Here is a 19,845-nt window from a genome sequence, read left to right on the forward strand (position 1 = left end):
CTTCAAAGGAACTTCTTGGTTCATAAAACTCACGATAACCTGACAAGGGATATTTAACTCAAGTTTATTTAAGGTATTTTCTACCTCCAACTTCCCTGGTGCCTCAAATTATTTCTGAAATATAGAGTGTATTAATTCTTTCACTTGAATGCCTTGGACTGCTCTCCAGGGAATTCTCTTAAAGCAGATCACATTGTAGCCTTTGATAAAACGCAGCTCAGACTTTTACAATTTCCTTTCCTTCAGCATTTCCATTCCCAATTCAGTTAGCCTGAGTTGCATGAAAAATAATTATATTTTGCTTGTCCTTTAACTTGCCTCACAAAAATTCTTCTCCCTTACTTTGCATGCACAGAGCACCCATCCATACTTCCTTTTTGCCTGGGTAAGAAGAGTGAAATTGTCATGTTATCTCCTCCTCTGGATATTATAATAAAGAAAGGTTATTTTCAAAATCTCATTCTCTAAGGTATGTCATCTTAAGTTTGATTCTGAGGTTTGTGAGGCTTTACCCTACAAAGCTCCTGTGGGTCTGCCTACAGGCAATGTTCTTCTGCTTGTGCTTATGTCCCCAAAGAGTAACTGTTGGGGTAATGTGTCACAAAATGTCATTCCTCAGTTCTGTTACTGATTTCTATTACCAGCAAATTTCTCTACACAATTTGCCTGCATTTTACTTGTGTTTTCTTTGGCACAAGCTTTTTTTTTTTTTTTTTTTTTTTTTTTTTTTTTTTTTTTGTGTGTGTGTGTTTTTTTTTTGGCAAAACAACGTTTATAACTGTGGTGCCTGTAAACAGATAGACAATTATCAGGATGTTAGAGATAATACATGATATCCAGGCACCATGGCATCTTCAAGATGCTGTGTTTAAAGCTCATCTTGTGACTTTGTAGTGAATTTTAAGTGGGAATGGTTTGTTTTCCATTAGCACAGTCTCTGCAGAGTGACAGGTATAGTGGGAAGATAACTAAGCAGTAGCCATGTTCAACACTGAGTTGTGTAAATGATGAGGGAGCACACACAGCCTCTTCTTATCACAGGCACTTCCATTTAGAGCATATGAAAAATGATGTGAGACATATATTAATATCTAGGTAGCTACTGTGCTCTACGAGAGCTGTCTTTAAAAGGCTTGTTTGTCTACTAGCGTATCCAACTGTTGGTTTTTTTTCCTAAAATATGTTTTCACACTTAGATGTCATTTCAGTCCTGAAGAACTACTACTTTAATCTGCTGAATGCGGGATGGTCCCTAAGGGATTTTTGGACACCATTTAAAGTCAGCTTTTATAGCTCTCTTATGCTTTATGACTGACACAGCTATTTTGAAGTGGAGAGAATGTCTACAAAGTAGATAAAGGGGAAAAAAAATGCTCAGGCAATTCAGAATAGGAAAAGGAAGAAACAAACACATTAATAATTTGCTATATTTAATCACAAGCTAGAGTATTACTCCCTTAGAGGGAGATTTCCTGAAGACATTCTGCTCAAAAATTATTGAATTATGTTAGGATGAGAGATTATTTAAGAAATTCTGTGAACTGAAGTAATCAGACACATCAGGGAAGTAAAAAGACCCTAGAAAGGACTTTTGGGGTTTTATGTGTTTAGGGGGTTGTTATATTTAAGGATACAGTAAAAAGATGTGCTGTGGCGTATTAAGTGATTCATTGTTCTTCAGTAACTGTGTCTGATGGGCTGTGATTTTTATCAAAGACTCCAGCAGCTCATTTCATAAGCATTTACCATTATTTTATAAACATTTGTTTTCCCTAAACTGCCTCTACTAGTGAAAAACTAATTATCCCAAAATAAATATCAGAGATACAAGGAACTTTCTCTTGGTTTTTCTCACTTGTGTCTCTGAAACTTTATAATTTTAGGCAGAAGCTTCTGTAGCTGGGAGGAAGTAGGGCTTTCTGTGTAAAAGGAAAAGATTCACCTTCACAGGTACTCTTTGGGGCCATCAGAAGATGAATTGTGCCCGGAGAAGGCTTCGACAAATGAAAGCTCAGTCCCATCCTGATACAGTCTGACCAATCTGGTCAGCAGCAATTGTAGCAATGAGAGCATGCAGACAATTCAGAGATGGCCAGGAGGTCAAACGGTGCCTGTACAGATGAACTGAGGGCACAATTAACTTGTGTGTGTGAGGTGGCTCCTTATTTGTGTAGTTCAGGGAGCACTGTTCAGTGACTGCAGTTAGCCAATGCTGCAAACGTTTGTGCTTTAAGGTCTTGCAATCCCTGCATCTTTCCGGAGCGCTAGGGGCTAGGTGGAAACAATGACACAATCTCTTCACCAAATTGCTGCTATTCTTGTTTCAATTGTTGTGACATAAAAGGCGATCAAACATTCCTACTCAATAGGCCCTTATATATACAGAGCAATTCATTAAAAGAAAAACTATCCTATTTACCTGTCTATGATTACAGTAGGTGCATGTTTTAAGAAATGAAAGAATAAAAGATACTTGAGATACCCTACATATCTTTAAAGAGTAATGCATCCAAATTGCAGTCACAATTCAAGGGTGGAGCACCAGACCAATAGCTTGTGCAGTCTATGTGGGCTAAAGAAACACACCTTCTGCAAAGTCAAGAATTTATTGTTAGTCTAATTAACATATTAGAAATCTAATCAAAGACTTATTACTAATCTTGTTACAATGATACTGGCACTTACTGTTCAAATTATCCAATTACAGCTAATTCTCATTTATAACAGAGATACAATTGTTGAACACAGACTTCATAGTGTTTATCCCTGTCTCTTTTATGTTCACTTTTTCACTGATACTCTGGGACAGAAAATTGATAGTACTACTCTTCCTTAAAGAGAATATGGTAGGGAAAGTGAATTATTCGGGGGATCTGTCATCTCAGGTGTTTCACTAGAAGCAACACAGTGTTGGTGGTTGGATTTCTTCCTCCTTATTTCTGGTTTTGTTTGAGATTATTTTTATAAGTTCTCCAAGAAATTCATATGCTTTATTTATTTATTTATTTTTCCAGTGGTCTGCAAATTCCATGTTATTTTTTGGGTTTTAGTACATATGGTTTTTCATGTGTTGGATACTTTTGCTGTTTTTGTTATCCCTCGGCCCTGTACTACCCTGGTCTCAGGGTTGCATTTCTTTAGTAAGCAGCAACTGGTTGTCTGTGATTTATGTATTTAGCCCTGAGGTTTCTGGTATCATCCTGCACTTGCAGTTTCATGGCTCTAATATTGAACTTTTGGAGGCTGCTGTACTTCTTCGTGAGCCTTGAAGGTGTTCTTTCCTGATAAAATAATTAACACTCCATTAGCACAACCTAGTCAAGCATACATCCTTGTTCAAAGGTTATTAAAGAGTTCAGTCCGCAAAAATAATGCTCCAGAGATACATCTATTTGTATATAGATATGCCCTGGTAACTACTTGATATTAATACCTATTAGTTATGGCAATATCACTGTTATCAAAATTGGTTTACAACAGGAGGGATTTCAGTCACTAGAATCATAGTAGCTATTTAAAATATTTATAGCATGTTACTTTTGGTCACTGCCTTAATGTAATTATATAACTTGGTAGTGCAATTTAGTGGCTTCTATAGCTCAGAGAAGATTTGAGAAGTTAAACTCAAATCCTCAGCATATTTCACACATTATGAAAAGCTGTGTAGGAAAGAAGATAGAGTTATTCTTTTTAAATGCAATGAATATGCAAAATTCATTGGTAGGTAGCACTGGGACATGACTCCTAAATCACTGATTCCAACTCATTGTTATTACCAACATGAATTATGTTTCTTTGTAAACTTAACAGTTCTGTTTAAAATCCATTTATGTTTTGCACAGATAATGACATCACCTTAAGCAGGTTTGTACAAAGAACAAAGGCAGCTCAAAATGCCTACTAGCAACTCTTCACCCATCCAAGACTGGATATTTTGACAGTTACATATTCTAAATAGGATTTGTAATGCTATACTGAAAGCTGTGTACTGGCTTTGTTAGGAGAAAGAGCAGGACCACAATATAAAACATCCAGTTACCATGAAAAATCCTGGTAAGAAGTAAAACTAGTTGCAGACAAGAGAACAGGGAAGAAAAACTCCTAGGAGCTATATTAGTGGGAGTTCTTCTATGGCTAAAAGTTTGAACTGATTTATGAAAAGAATATTTGGGTAAGTTCAGCAAGTTGGGGAGGATTTACTGAAGGACTTAAAGGCACTAAAAGGTACTTAAACTTACAAAATCTCATGGAAAAATACTGTCTGAAGACGATGGGTGATTTCAGAATTCTGCTTAAAAAAACAACAACTTTTCTTTAGACCTTCCAGCACCAAACATAATTCTTTTAGTTCAACAACCAAAAATTCAGAACCATGTTGTGAATGGATCATTAAACCAATCTACCTTAATTCCTACCTCCTATAGGTCTTTGTTCAACAGGTGCTAAGTGCTCTTTGCTTTCAACTTGTCTGTTTGACAAATAAAACTATGTTAAACTGAAAGTAACTGTATTTAACCTCTATTTTGCTCAGAATTGTTCACATTTTTTTCCAGACCTGGTAAACACATTTTGTAACTGCGTTCTCCAACTATTTCAGCTGGTCTTAGACAATATCTTACCTTTTGTTTCCCTGAGAAAAGACAAAAATCATCACAACAGACCTGATTCTGGTAACTTGTTGATAGAGAAATACGGGTATAAAGATGGATCATCAGCATGCAGCATAAGATTACAGACCTATAAGCCTGAATAATACATTGGGCTCCTATAAAGAAAGCCACAAAACCAGGAACAAGATCTGAAATTTAAAACAAGATTGAAAGGTATCTAAAAGTCACCGTTACTTAGAGGGATGAAGGTGATAAATATTTCTATAGCCAAGGATCAGGGACTAAATCTGGAAAAGGCAAAAGGAAACATATCAACGTTGTTCATACCTACCTCAATTGTGGGAAACACAATCTGCTGTCAGTCTAGATACACTAGGTGGGCAGTTTCTGACAAGAAAGATAAAGCATCCTGCAAAGGGTAATGAAGCACTGAGTTTAATGAAAGCAAAAAAAACCAAAACTATGCAGGTACTTCATGATGAGGACGTAAAGCCTTCTGTAGACCAGATGTCACACAACAGGGTGAAAGTTTCTTAGTTTAATATTTGGGTTTAGTTTTTATATCTAAGATGATGATAAACTTGGAGATGTAACATGGTGTCTGTTACTACGGTTAGTCTTGTAGCTAGCAGGCTGATTTTATATTTTCCTTACAGAGAGAAAGAAAAGTAGCCACAGACGTGTATGATGAAATGGGGAAAAGACTACCGACCTTCAGATGATAGGTTGAGACAGTTGGGTACATTCATCCATGGCTAAAAGATTTTCAGAAAAGTTAATTAGAAAAAGTAAGGGATTTCTTTTGGTTACGGTTAATTGGATAAATTCTCAATGATTAATATAGGCAGCATTAGCAGCATGAAATCTGCAAGATCTTGATACACAGTGATTTGTTTTGGTTTGGTTTTTATTTGGTTTGGTTTGGGGGGTTTGAGGTGTAGTTAGCACCTCAAAACTCCATATAGCTGCACTGTGGATGAAAGAAGGCAAGAGGCTGTACAGTGGGGCATAAGGTAGAGGGGAGACTGATTATATTGAGTTTGTAGGAATTGAATGCATTCTACTAATTTGTCAGAAACAGTAATTAGCAGTAGTACAGCTACAGTGAACATCATCTGAAGGAATGGGAGGGAAGGACTAGTCACACAGCTAAATTGTAGACTCTCTGAGCAGCTGAGAAAGAGAAATTGAATCCTCCAAAAGAATTATACCCCTTTCCATGGACTACTTAGTGATCCTGAGAAGTAAATCTCTTAGCCTAAGCACTCCACAACAACATCAGAAGTAAATTGGGTGTCCATCTAGGCACTTGCTAAACTTTCATCTTTGCTGTTCACTTCCCAAGAGTCTAACTATTAAAATAACTATAACATTCTAAATGTATCTGTTTTTATGGACACGAATGCAAAAATAAACCCTTTTGAACTATTTTTATAATTGGTGAGCTAATGCAGAACTGCAAGTCAAAGAGCTAAACATACTTATATGACACCAAGCTTTCTAAAAACAATCACCTATTTAGTTGCCACCAAAGTAAGAATAAGAAGTCATTCCTGCTGGTGTGAAATAGAAGTCCTTCTGAAGAATGACTTTCCTAGTTAATGTATTGTTCAAATTCAGAGACAGCATAAATATCTAGGCCAAAAGAATGAACTAGGCTTTCACTCTTACATACCATATCTAGGAAGATATTGTGTAATAGGATTATATGTGCTATACCTTTCTTGAATCTAAATAGAAGAATTAATTGCGCAGAGTTACCAGTTCAGGTCCTACCATCATCTCTATGTCCAAACCAGAACCAAAGATGTCAGAGCTATGTCTACAGCAGCAAATACATTTTTCCTAGTCTTTTCTTTCTTAAAATTTCTACAAATGTAAATAAAAAAGCAACTAGATCAACTCGTTAATTATTAAAAAATATGAGGAAGCTCAGAAGCATGGTTTTCTCTTAATCTGGTAAGAAAATTACTACTAAAAGCCACCATCAAAATTTAAAATGTGGAAGTAGTGTTTAGCAGTATAATAATTACTTTTTCTGACCTTTTCCTCCCAGAAGCATTATATTGTTGGAGTTATAATGCCATATTTATGGTTGAGAGGACAGGATCACTGCAATACAGTACTCCTAAAGTACATGTGCTAATAAAGTAACATGGTAGCTTAAATAACTTAGAAACAAATCAGTTTAGTTCTGTCTTAGCACTTGGCTACTGACATAATTTTGCTTATTCTCAGCATCTTTCCACTCGTAGACCCTGATATTGTCAAAGTTGTGACTTTCTGAAGTTCAGCTATAACTTGGAATTTCCAGACACATTCTAGCAAAAGAGAGAGATTACATTTAAAAATTTCTCCCCTCTCCTCGATAAGTAAAACAGATAAAAATTATTTCAGTATGTATATTTTTTTTTCACCTAAATTACTTCTCAAAGGAAAATGTGATGATATTTCAAGGAGCATTCTTACAGGATAAAAGCATATCTTGCTATCTTTAAATGCCTTTAAATAAGATCAAAATGCAATCACAACTACATACATTATGTAAGATGACATTAGGTACATCTAGTAAGATGTTGCACAACTTTATATTATGTTGCATTTTAGTCTATGCAGTTATTTTCAATACATTCTTAATCATCAGAGACTCAAACAAGATTAATGAAGTCATCTCTCCTCAACAGATGTAGTGTGTAGGGTCACCCATTTTTCAGAAGTTTTAAAGATGTTTAAAAGCAGCTTATTCTGAGCCCAAACAAGAAATATGCACTTCTGACTAGGACATTCATATAAGGCTTCAGCAAGAATACTTGCTGCAAGCAAGAATCTCCATCATCCCAAGAAGGCAAGTAGCTTTACTTTTTAAAGAAAGTGTTTAGTCACCAGGAGAAAAATGTTCTGTGATATCTATTTGGCAGGGGACTACACCACTGCTATTCAAAAGTATTTTGCCATTGCAGTATGCTCCTGCAGTCCCTGGTATTCATACAGCTGTGACTCAACTTATCTGGGTCTTATACAGAGACTGTGGTTTAGAATAATATGTTGGTGACTCATGGCCAAGAGATATCATGAAAATGTCTTTTCCATTTGTGTTACTTTTTTTTTTTTCCCTTCAAGGGCCTGATCTCACTCTGCTATGGACTGGATCTGTAGAGTTTTGGCAAAGTCTGAGACTGGCTAAAAGCATGGTCTCTTGCTCTTGCCATGATTCACCAAGAGAGTGCAGCTGGATTCCAGGTCCAGCTCACAACACAGACTCTAAATATTAAAACCTGGAGGCAGGACTTTATCAAAAGAACAATTACTGGAAGAAATCTGTAGAACAAACAAAGGCAAGCAGGGTTCATAACGGACAGAAGGCTCTGCTGAAAGACAAAACTGAAAAGTGATTGTCTCTATCTTTCTGTCTTTCCAGAAGGTTTTCACACTCAAGATCTATGTTTTTATTAACTGGAATGTGTGCACCCCACACTGAAATTTGACAAGGTAGTTAAAGAAATTTAAAAAGTCATTGATATTATGGTGGATATTTTGAAGAAATTCTGTGGAGAGGAAGAGACAAGCTAGAAAAATGGAAGTAGGGGTATGGTCCTCTTAAAAGAAATTTTTCTCAGCAGAAATAGTGTGACACAAGAAGAGCTGCAAACTGCCTTGTAAATAGTAACCTTGGTCCTGGTATTGATCCAGAGAGAAGTGAGGACTATGATAAAGAGGTGTATAAAATGGAGATTCTTCAGCTACAGTATGTATCGTCAAATTCTGCATGAATGACAGCTTTTACTGTCACTTTTCACACTCAACTTTTACTCATAAACCTGTGACACACTGAGATTGACAGCTATTAACATATTGCAGTCTTTACAATACTTCTCAAGGAAAAGGGCTAGCCTCGTGGTGGATGACATTTTGCCAGCGACTAATGAGTGTTTAATAGAGAAAAAGAATTGGTAATATAGAAGAAATAATTTAAAGTAAAGAAATAAAACAATATTAATTAGAAAATTATTTTTAAATAGCATTTTATTTTAGTAAATCAGATTAAATTAAAATGATATTTTTCAGACTAAATAAAGAATCTCTTTTACATGGCTAATACAGTTTGGTAACTGAGGTGAAACTTCTCAAAAACATGTAATACTTTTAGCTGCTATTAAAGAAATCAAAGAATATAACAGAGTACCAGCTGAAGAACAAGATAATATGAATATCACCAGTCTTGTCAGTGGAATTATTTTAGGAGATACTTTCAAGAGAATGGTTGAATTACCTCAGGGAAGGATCATACTCAAGAATAATAGAATCATCAATGATATAAACTGAAACAGCTGTTCTCTTAGTCTCCGATCAAAAGGGTGAATTGTTATTGATAATCATAGCTGCTAATGACTTTCCTGAGAGCATATGATAAACCGTAAGATAATTCCTTCATATTTAAAAATAGTTGATTTCTGCGTCATTCACTAGAACTACCTCTGCACAGCAATAAATTTTGGTCATGCTGGAATGATGAATTCTCATCATATACTAGAATATGCAAGTCAGTGATTAAGGTTGACTGCAAAAACAAGTTTGTCTAGCAGCAAAAGTCCCAAGACTAAGGGTATTCTAGTCTTACCTCTCTAGTATTGATTGAAAGAGAAAAATAACCTTCTCTGGGACTTGCTAAGAAAAAAAAAAAATCAAAGCACTTTTGTATTGATGATGTGATGGAGTTTTGAAAACTCTGCAGACTTCTGCATTTCGACACAATGGAATATGCATATTTATATTCTTTATCGTTTAACTTCAATCTATATCAACACTCCTTAATGCTGACATGTTTGATACCATCAGGAAATGGTTACTGGTAATTAATAGTATTATCTTCATGCGATCTAGTGAGGACTTGTCATGACAAACTACTGAGGAAGGTTGTTTTTTTCCTCTTTGTGTTTCAGTAATTAAGCTTGGAACTAATGCAGTTTTTACATTATGTATTTGGACCTATTCCTGACACTGCAAATAAATCTATTGACCTGACAGTTGACTTTACAGCAAACTATTTGTATAATTTGAAGCTCAGATAGATCTCTCCTTATTTCCCTAGGAAACATGGGAGATACTGATGATTGTGATGGATTAAAAAATGGAAATTGAAGATACCTTTTTAACGTGTCCTACACTAACCAATAATGGGAAGATGAAAGAAGAACTGTAAGAAGAAAAATGGAGATGCAAAAGAAAAGGGGAAAATTAGTGCAACCTCAAAGAATATATACCCTCTGCAATAGGCAGGGAAATGTAATCTAATACACCAAAATGCAATCTCCTAAATACCTCAGGTTTTTGTTACAGTTGAGAGGTCTAGAGGTCAATTAATAACAATTATAGGAGAAGTTCAGTAAGTGACATAATATATTACAAAAAGAGTACTCATGTTCTGGACAGCAATTATATTACTCTTCATTAGATTTGCGATGGAATTCTGTTACTAAGAGTTTAAATTGGCATTCTGGAGAGAGTGTTTTTCCATTATCAGACAGACCAGTCTTATAAAGAGGATTCACCTTTTTATGTTTTATACTTTGCAGATTAAAAAACTTCTTATACTCTGAGGAGGATTTGTCAGGATAAGGTATACTAAAAAGCCACTTTCAACAGAGGCTGAACCGAGTACCAGCCAAATCTTTTTGAAACTGGGAAAAGTACAGACCACACTCTTTTGCCTGTTCCATTATTTTTCATTTTCACATCTTTGTCCTCCTGATCTGGCTGGAACAGTAAGTGCTCACAGTAGTCAAATAGAACAGCTGCCCTGTTAGCCTCTAACAAAATAAGACCAGACAGATAATCAAATATTAGTCTCCTGAGAGCATCCTATAAGCTGTGAAACAATTCTTATTCTTACCATTTTCAGAGAATTTCTTTCCTGTGTGGAGACAAGAGGAAACAGCAAAAAGAGAACTTTGCTATATGATTTGAAACTATGAGAGCAGGTGCTTGGAAGGCTGATTTGCCACAGCTGATGCCAGGATCCCTGTCTTCTAATTATTTAATATGGCTTTAGCTACATTGGCAAATACTGTGGTGTAATAGGACAAGGTCTTCAGAGAAAATTAGTTGGTGCCGAGGATTCACCACAACTAATCTGGTCATGTAGACTGAAGACCTATTAGGACTGGAATACAGTAGGTTCCAGCACTTCTGGAAGGCACTTTCTTGTTCAGTCTCCTCCAAAAACATGCTACAAGCATCATCATGTGCTTCAGGGCCTCTCTGTTATGCCAATAAAATCTCAGTACATGGGGATGATCGCGAAGTTCACTTTGAAAGTAAACTGTATATGCACATCTGTGGTTCACTGGGGTGAACTGTGTTGCTTCCTTGCCAGGGAAAACAGCAAAAACTGGAGAAGAGTCTGAACCAGTGTTCACCTCCTGCCTGCAATACCAACCTAGTCCAAACTGGACTTATGTTCCTAAACCACTGGCCTGAGATACCACAGGCATCATTGCCCCATTCCTGTGTAAGACTCCTCATCCTGTCTACAACACAAGTGCCTCGCACTTGCAAATATGATGCAGCCCTCTTTCTGTTGGTCACTGTCTTCCATAGGAAAATCCACCATCTTAAAAGATGGGAAATCCAGGTCGTGAGAAATCCAGTACCCATGGCCTCTGTTTTCTCTGATATTTCCTGGAAGGTGAGGGAGATGCAGAGAAAGAAATGTACTCTCGGGGGGAAGAAGAGACAGAGTGTTAATTTATATCCTGAAAAAGAGGATGGGGCAAGAAAGTATTTACTTCTGTTTTCTGACTCATATTAAGAATATTTCAAGGTCTAGTGAAAGGCAATTGTGTAGTGGGTTTATGTGACAAGGTTTTGGTAGCAGGGGGCCATAGGGGTGGCTTAAGTGAGAAGGATCTAGAAGCTGCCTCATGTTAGGTAAGGGCCCCACTGCTGACCAGAGCCGAGCCAATAAATGATGTTGTTTGCGCCTCTGTGACCATATTTAAGACAGGGAAAAACAAAAAAAAAACAAACAAAAAACCCAAACACTACACCACACAGCAGCTGGGAGAGTGAGAGGAGTGAGGAACAGCCTTGCAGGTGCCAAGGTCAGTGAAGAAGGAGGGGGAGAGGTGCTCCAGGCGCTGGAGCAGAAGTCCCCTGCGGCCTGTGGTGAGGACCATGGTGAAGCAGGCTGTCCCCCTGCAGCCCACGGAGTACCACGGTGGAGTAGGGTTCCACCCTGCAGCCCATGGAGGAGACCACGGTGGAGCAGGTGGACCTGCACTGACAGAGACTGTGGCCTGTGGAAGACCCCTGCTGGACCAGATTCCGGGCCGGACCTGCAGCCCGTGGAGAGGAGACCATGCAGGAGCAGGTGAGCTGGCAGGAGCTGCTGCCCGTGGGGGATCCAGGTTGGAGCAGTTTGCTCCTGAGGGATGGACCCTGTGGTACGGACCCATATCTGGAGCACTTCTTGAAGAGCTGCTGCCTGTGGGCAGCCCACGCAGGATCAGTTCAGCAAGGACTGCGTCCCGTGGGAGGGACCCCACAGCACAGGGGACGAGAGTAACCGAGAAGGAGCGGCAGAGAAGAATCACTATAGACTGACCATAACCCCCATTCCCCTGGTTCTGCTGTGCCACTCCGGGGGAGGAGGTGGAAGAGGGTGGATGGGGGGGAAGGTGCTTTTGGTTTCTTTCTTTTGTTTCTCGCTTCTCTAGCTTGTTAGTAATAGGCAATGCTCCCTATGCTGACTCTCTATGTGCAGACTCCCTATGCTGAGTCTGTTTTGCCCATCACGATAATTACTGTGCGATCTCCTTGTCCTTATCTCAACCCTTGAGCCCTTTTCATCGTATTTTCTCCTCGTTCCTCTTTCAGGAGGGGGAGTGAGAGAGCGGTTGTGGTGGAGCTCGGCCACCCACCCGAGTAAAACCACCACAAATGGCAACAGTTTTTAGGAAGGCCAAGCAAATTAGTGGGATTTGAAATTACCTTTCTGTACCTAGGCACTTCAGCCTTGTCACCCTGTATCTGCCTCCTCTCCAAGATTTTTCATTTTGGCATGGCATAAAAGGAGAAGGGTAACAAGTGGTAATTGTAGAGGAATACAGTTTTGTATGATCTAACATTTCTCCTCTCCCCTGGATGCAAAGATGTGTCTAGTCTTCTCCCTTCCCACATCCGTCGCTCTCTACTTGAGATTACTTCTCATTTAATTTTTAAGTGCCGCTATAGTTGCACTGTTAGTAATCATTTTAATGAATAACATAAGTGAGTGAGCAGTTAAATCAATGTATCAGAGATGAAATCATAATTAAAATGGTATTTAGCTATGGGAAGTGAGAGTTTTATAATTTATTTTCTATTAAGATGTTGTCTGTTTCACCAAACACAATTATTTTGTGGTTTTAATCATGATATGAAAGCTTCACTGAAGTTATTTTTCCCCATCTTTCTGTTCTCCTCCATGAAAAATCCACTAGCCTAATCTTTAAGGATACATTTTAAAAGCTCAGTGCTAAAATGTTTGCATTCATTTTCTTTGTTCTTGAAATTATTATTTATTTATTTATTTATTTTACAGCAATTGCAACAGCAGGCTACCATGCTGTTTATCATACAGTTCTTGAATTTTATTACAGGGTAAACATTCAGATGGGTTTAAGCATGAAAGATTTATTGCATATTTGAAACATTTTTTTTATTATTATTTTTTTTCCCCTGATGTGCCCTAAGAAGAATGTAACTGTTTTCATTTGGGCTGCAGTTACAAAATACAATATATGTGACTCTGCACTCGCATTTCTGGTTACTCAAGTGCAACAACATAAATCACATGTGTATGCTCTTTGCAATCTGAGGGGCAAGGTACCCACAAGTCCCACAAGTAATTACTTTGTGCATCCGCAGTTAGGATCTGCATATGTAACTCCACTAAAAAGGTGCTAAGTAAATTTGAATCTACCGTTCTGAAGACATGGCTGCAATGGTCCTTTATCTCTTGCTATTATATTCACTTTTATTTTTCTGGAGAACCGAAGACCTACATTATTTTATTTTCCTTCTCCACACATTGGATGTCTTTGCTCTCAGCAGGGTAAGTGCTCCTTACACAACAACAAAAGTGACGACCACCAACTTTTCTCAAGCACAGTGAATGCAGTTGGACCACCCATTAGTGCTAGCTTTTCAAAGCTCTTCAGGTACTCAAAGTGGTAGGCAACACCCAGACCTGCCTTTAGATTTAATTTGTTCCTGTCGGGAAAACAGTTATGTCCCAGAGAAATAAAGAACATGTGTGATACCAACTATGTGAAATTACATAGGGCTGCTTTTAGGTTCCTTGGTCGTCTTGAACAATGAAATGTTGAGGACCCAACATGCTTTTGAATACTAGGGGTGAAAGCTCCCAGCTGTAAAATACAGTTTTTTTTTGTTTTTTTTTTCTTCCTCCTTAGATTTGGACTTGGACTTTAAGCATGAAAATTCTTTATAATTGTAGATGCACTACAGATTGTAGGTACCTCGAAGTTGAATAGGTGGCATCCAGACCGGAAATCACGAGCTTGTGCCAAGTCTTACAGTGCCCGAGGGATAGGGGTATTTGCATGGAATCCAAATCAAACCTCACAGTTATAGGAAAGGAGTTATCTACCCTGGCTGTGTATTAAAGGACTTTCATGTTGCATTAGATTATCTTATTATATTGCACTCCTGAAGGATGGAGTGTAGAAAAAGATTTCAGATGATCTTAGGCAGAATCTCGGTCCCGACCTATGTAAACTAGTGCCCTTCTAGTTGCTTATAAGGGTGCTGTGCTACAGTGCTCGAGCATTTAATGGTTAAATATAAATGCTTTCTGTGGATCTTCTACTATTAGGTAGCAGCATTGCTGAGGGCTGAGATGCAGTTTCATATTTAGGTACTTCAAATCTTTACCAAATTCAGTCCTTGAATTATCATCTTCTGTTTGCCAACGTCATCACTTCCCATTTTATTTTTCATTTTCTTTACTCTAAGGAATTTATCAATACTCTTTATTTTCCATAGTCTTAAAAAACAACAACAACAACAACAACAACAACAAAATTTCACTTGCAAATTTTGCTATTTCTTGTCTTTAAATCTATTACTTCAGTGAGGAATCAGTTAAATAAAATAATCTCAGGAACAGACCTACAAAAAAGGTGACCATGCTGATGGTAGTCTCAAGCAATTTGTGAAAGATTACATTAATGTCCTACCCAACCTGTAATTATGCAGCTCTTTTAACAATTAACTGATAGACTTTAAAAGGTCTTGAAAGACAATAAATTATGTAGCCCTATTCTTCTATTCGCAGACTCATTAAATATGACTGAAGAAGTTAGAGAGACGTTGGTTTTCCTTTGCAGAAGCCATTCTGGTTTGTTCCTCTTTAATAACAACAGTGATCTGAATCCTGCAGTTTTGTTTGAGCATTAGCGTTGTTCATTTTGCTGTTTCTGAAGTGATGCCTACTAGGTCTGAAATTGCACTGGCGATCCCTCTAATGTTTTAGTCGTTTGTTTGTCTGAAGACAGCCCTTCTACTGTCAGCTGGAGAAAATGATTTTAACTGAGAATTTAAATATTGTTGTTAGGTCATCTTCACCAATACCAAGTGACTGATGAGTATCAGCAAGTCCTGATTAACACACTGTCCTTTAGTTTATTATCCTGCATCAACATCTCCTTCTTTTGATACTCATCTGGGCAAAGTTAACCTCCCCAGATTTCCTTCAATATCTCCTCTCCCATTTTGCAGTTTTCCTTTATTGCTTCTTTTGTTTCTTAGAAATCCAGAAAATCCAAGAATTTTTGTATCCTTGGGTTTTCTTATTCTGATAGTTTACTATTATTATTATTCTTTCATATTTGCTTTTCAAAGTTTTTATAACAAATTTTCATCTATTTCATATTCTATTTCATATTCTATTTCATATTCTATTTCATCTATTGTTTTATAATGGACTTCTGTTGCTTACAGCAAAAGTCAGATTAGCTACTATCTGAATCCATTGTATCCTGTTACCATTCTTGTTCTTGTGTCATTTGAGAAATCTGGTGCTGATTTTATTTTAAACTATTTTTAATGTCAGTCTTCTGTGCCTTAGTATCCTAATCCCAGAAATCTAACAACAAAAAAAATTTTTGCACTATTTATTCTACATGCTATATTAGCTGTAATCCTCTACCTCCTTAAGTGCTAGCAAGCAGGTGGTCCCACACAAGGCTGAAATTATGTGTTTTTAAATCTTTATTGTAAACTGCCTCTGTAGAAAGAAGTTGTCTTGTAATCCTGCAAGTACCCTTAAACTTCTCATGTCAAACTTTTCTCAATAGTCACATTAATTGTATAACATTTCATTGATGGGATGAAATTTTATAGAATAGTAAGAATTTTAATGGCTCCATAAACATCAAAATGCAAAGGCACAAGAATTTATTGCATATTTGTGAAACACGGTCCATTTGACAGATCAATCCATAACAAACCTAAAGACCATGGCTGTTTTCAGGGCAAAAGGACTTCACAGAGAGAAAGGGACTTGGAGATGGGCTGGGATTACTTTATTGCTTAGGGGTACAGCAAACCTGCTCCTTGGAGCCAGTGCCACCAGCTGCAGCAGGAGAGCTGCTCCTGCACTTACTCTTTAATAAATGCATGTTCTCTCCTCTGAGCTCATGCCTCTGCCATCATGCTAGGATGCTGCCTGCTGTGTTAATCCGCCAATAAAGAGACCTCAGGTCATATACTAATATGTGCCTTTACCTTCTGCCAGCACCCCCAGGACTGGCTATTAATTTTCAAGTCGTTGAATTTTCACTTAATGTACTGCAGCTCTCTGAAGCGTGGTGAATTTCTTTAACCATTAAAGCAGCTGTAAACCGTGCATATGGAATAATAACTGGATGATGATGCATAAAGAAACAGGAGAACCCAAACCAAAACAACACCTTTCATCGGAATAACCACTGAATGGGGCATTAGTTGCATTTCTATACAGTTTTGACTCAAAGGAGGAAGATGATGATGATCACAACCAAACAGGTTGCTCCATGCTGAGAATCAAGCAGTGCAGTTACTCCAGGAGTGCCCCATAGACAGCTGCAGTCTGGGACACCTCCAGGGCCAGGGAAGAGTTCGGGGGAGAGACTGGGGGGCCACCCGACCTGAAGCACAGGAACGCGCGTAGTTTCCGCGCTAGTCCCGCCGGAGGAAAGGGCTGCGGGCACGCAATGGTCGCCGAGTTTCCGCCACTGCAGTTGCCTCACAATTTATACAAATCGCTTTTTTTTTTTTTTTTTTTTTTTCGCCTACTCTTCCCCGCAGGTCTCCCGAGAGGGGCAGGAGGAAGAAGCAACAAGGGGAAGGAGAGGTAAAAAAAAAAAAAAAAAAAAAAAAAAAAAAAAAAAGCTCGTTTTGCATTTTATAGCAAGCCCCTATGCGTTTTCTAGCATCGTCAGCTCCAGCCCCCGGCCTCCCTTCCCCACCCCGGGGGCGCTCCGCGGCCGCGCAGAGCCGCCTGCAGCCTCCGGGCTTGCGCGGCTCTCGTTTTTGGGGTGCACGCAGTTCCCGCGGCTGCACTTGCGCGCCGCCGGCCTCCATCGCGGCTCTGGGGGACCGCGGTTGGAGGGGAGGGCCCCTGGGGACGGGCGGGGGGCTGGAGGCTGGAGGCTCCCCCCATGCCTGCAGCTGGTGCCGCCCTCCCCCAAAATCGCGGTCGAGCGGGGCCGCGCAGTTCCCGCGGGTCTCCGCGCAAGGGGACCCCGCGCATCCCCTCCCGGCTGCGGGTCCCCGTTTGCCAGGGCCGAGGTGCTGCCCCTCAGGCTAAAAAAAAGGATTAATATATATATTAAAAAGCCTAATATATATACAATACATAGCTTTAAATATATATTAAATATTTTATACATCACACACATATATATATTAAAGATCTGTTTTATTTCCCTCTTTGAAGAAAATAGCAAATCAATGCCTCCCTTTCCCCCAAGCATGTTTCCCTTCTAGTAAAGAAGGCTCCACCTCTGCTAGGGATTGATTCGCCCGGCGGTTTTTAGGATAATTTATGGAGCAACCTGATGAGCCTATTGGGCGAGTTGCTCGGTCCTTGTAGAGTGGGTTCCTACCTGTTTGGGTGTTTTATTTTATTCCCCCCCCCCCCCCCCCTTTCCCTTTCCCTCCCTTTGCCTGCCGTGTGCCGCGAAGGGGGGGGGGGACGGTGGGATTGGCAGGGTCGCCGTTCCCCAGCCTCTCCGGAGAAAAGTCGGGGAGAGGAGAAGCTCCCGCACGCCCATGGATGCGTGGGGGGGCCCCGCGCCCCTCTGGAGCCGCCGCCGCGGGGCCCGGCTGCTGCTGCTGCTGCTGACCGTGCGGCTGGGGAGCGGGTGAGTACGGCCGGGCACCGCCACCGCCAGCCCGTCTCCTCCCGGGGAGGTGCCGGCCGGGCTTGGGGAGGGGAAGGAGGCGTGCTGAGAAACTTAAAAAAAAATAATAAATAATAACAATAAAATTTTAAAGGTGCTTCCTTCGGATGCGGGGGAAGTCGGCACCGGGAAAGTAAAAGTTGTGCCGCATCCCACTTGTTCGTGGGAGCGTCGCATCACCCGGCCGGCGCAACAAGCGGCCCCCCCGGCCCGGCTGCGCTCCCACGGGTGGGGAGAGTCTGCCCCCGCCGCGGGTGGCAGCGTGCTGGCACCGCTCGTGGTGCTGCTACTTTATTTTTTATTTTTTTCCCCTTTTTTTTCCCTAGTGCGCCGCCCGTGGGGTGCGCGCAGCCGGGGGTGCCGCCTGGCCCTGATCCTGCCCAGCCCTGGCTTGCGGGATCGGGCCCACGCGTGCCGGGCTGCTGCTGCTCCTCAAGTCCGCCAAGTTGGAGACGTGCCTTCCGAGGGAGAGTTGCGAAATTCGGGCTGGAGGGTCTCAAGACACAACAGTTTGGTGCTGCTGCGTGTTACTAGTGCCCGTAAAAAAAAATTAACAAAAGGCAATCTGATCGTTGAACGGCATTAATAATTCAGAGGTGATGTGCATCATTCCACAGGTTATATTCTCGTAAAAAAACACAAAGCACTATCGAAATGGTATTCGGTTGTTGCTCAGTGTCTTCATAAAGGAAGACCAAATTGTCATTCCAAGAGGCTATAGCAGATATGTAGTATAAAGACTGGCTGAAAAAGAAAAAAAAATCCATAAACATTTTTTTTTAAAGTCCATTAGAATGTAGACCCCTTCCTCATGTTGAATGATCATTTATCAATCTGTGTGAAGTGTGTTCATCTCAGCTCATCTCTCATCTTCAGAAGGCTGCTGTGTTATCCCATTTAGAAACCCTACTGATTATACTTTTCTTATTCTGCCTTTTAAAACCTTGGCATATTATGGAAATATTTTTCAAAAGCATTGATGGAAATTATACCAGTGCAGCTGTGCATCTTCAGAATGCTTCTTAATGAACATATTGTACCTCAGGTATGAACGAAATTATCAAGTGGTTTGAGAGAAAAGAATATGCATCCTAATTTATCAGTTCAAAGGCTTGGTTACAAAGGAGGAGGACTAGCTTAAAAAAAAGTTAGTTTTTTGTTGTTTTTTTGTTTGTCAAAGTGTGGTTGTGATTACAAGACTAGGTGTTAGATTATTATGTTTACATCTCATTAATGGTCGCATTTATAAAGAAGTTGATGAGAAGTCTTCAGTGAGAAAAAGGAGTAACTTACATGCATCTTTTTATTTTGTGCTTCAGAACATCTCAGATAAAATGCACCCTTTGGTTTAAATATGCACATATCTGAATCAACGTTTTTCAGCCTTGCCTTTCATTCAGAGAATACATAGGAAAACGGTGTCTGTTGAGAGATTTTGTTGTTGCTGTTGTTATTTTTTTTTTAAGTAACCGCAAATGGACTTTTTTTCAGATGTTTTCCTGATTCTCTGATGTGTATTGCATTACAACTCAGGGTGTTTGCAGAGAGCTTGTGAGCTCTAGCGCCCTTTAGCAGCCTGCCACAAAGTATGATGGAAATACTATTTCTCTTCTCTGGCTGCCTTTCTGTAGTTTCAGCCAGAGCTTTTCATTGAAGTCCAAATGAAAAAGCGTAGAAGCAATGCTTTTCTCAAGAATAGACTAGGCTGCACCAATTCTAGCTGGTTTTCCAAAAACATCCTGGAGGAGCCAAGCCATCTTTCAAGACACAGTTTTTAAAGGCTGCAA

General features: G+C 39.6%; 1 protein-coding gene and 1 long non-coding RNA gene across 4 annotated transcripts in view; one reads left to right on the forward strand and one right to left on the reverse strand.

Annotated features, from left to right (window-relative positions):
- Window positions 1-889: 889 nt before the first annotated feature.
- LOC310899651 lies at window positions 890-11,819 on the reverse strand. The gene is made up of 3 exons (XR_014584452.1): window positions 10,501-11,819; window positions 4,942-5,019; window positions 890-3,281 (listed from the first exon to the last, which is right to left on the reverse strand). It is a non-coding gene; the product is annotated as an uncharacterized lncRNA (long non-coding RNA).
- A 5,210-nt stretch (window positions 11,820-17,029) lies between these two features.
- The window catches only part of GABRG1 (gamma-aminobutyric acid type A receptor subunit gamma1), a 56,641-nt gene continuing 53,825 nt past the window's right edge, over window positions 17,030-19,845 (forward strand). For all 3 annotated transcript variants that reach the window (XM_083833227.1, XM_083833223.1, XM_083833226.1), the window contains exon 1: window positions 17,030-18,019. In XM_083833227.1, the coding sequence (XP_083689353.1) occupies window positions 17,928-18,019 (92 nt within the window). In that variant the 5' untranslated portion in view covers window positions 17,030-17,927. The remainder of the gene's footprint in view (window positions 18,020-19,845) is intronic.

The sequence above is a fragment of the Anser anser genome (genome assembly GCF_964211835.1).
Source record: "Anser anser genome assembly, chromosome: 4".
In the NCBI taxonomy this organism is placed as follows: domain Eukaryota; kingdom Metazoa; phylum Chordata; class Aves; order Anseriformes; family Anatidae; genus Anser; species Anser anser.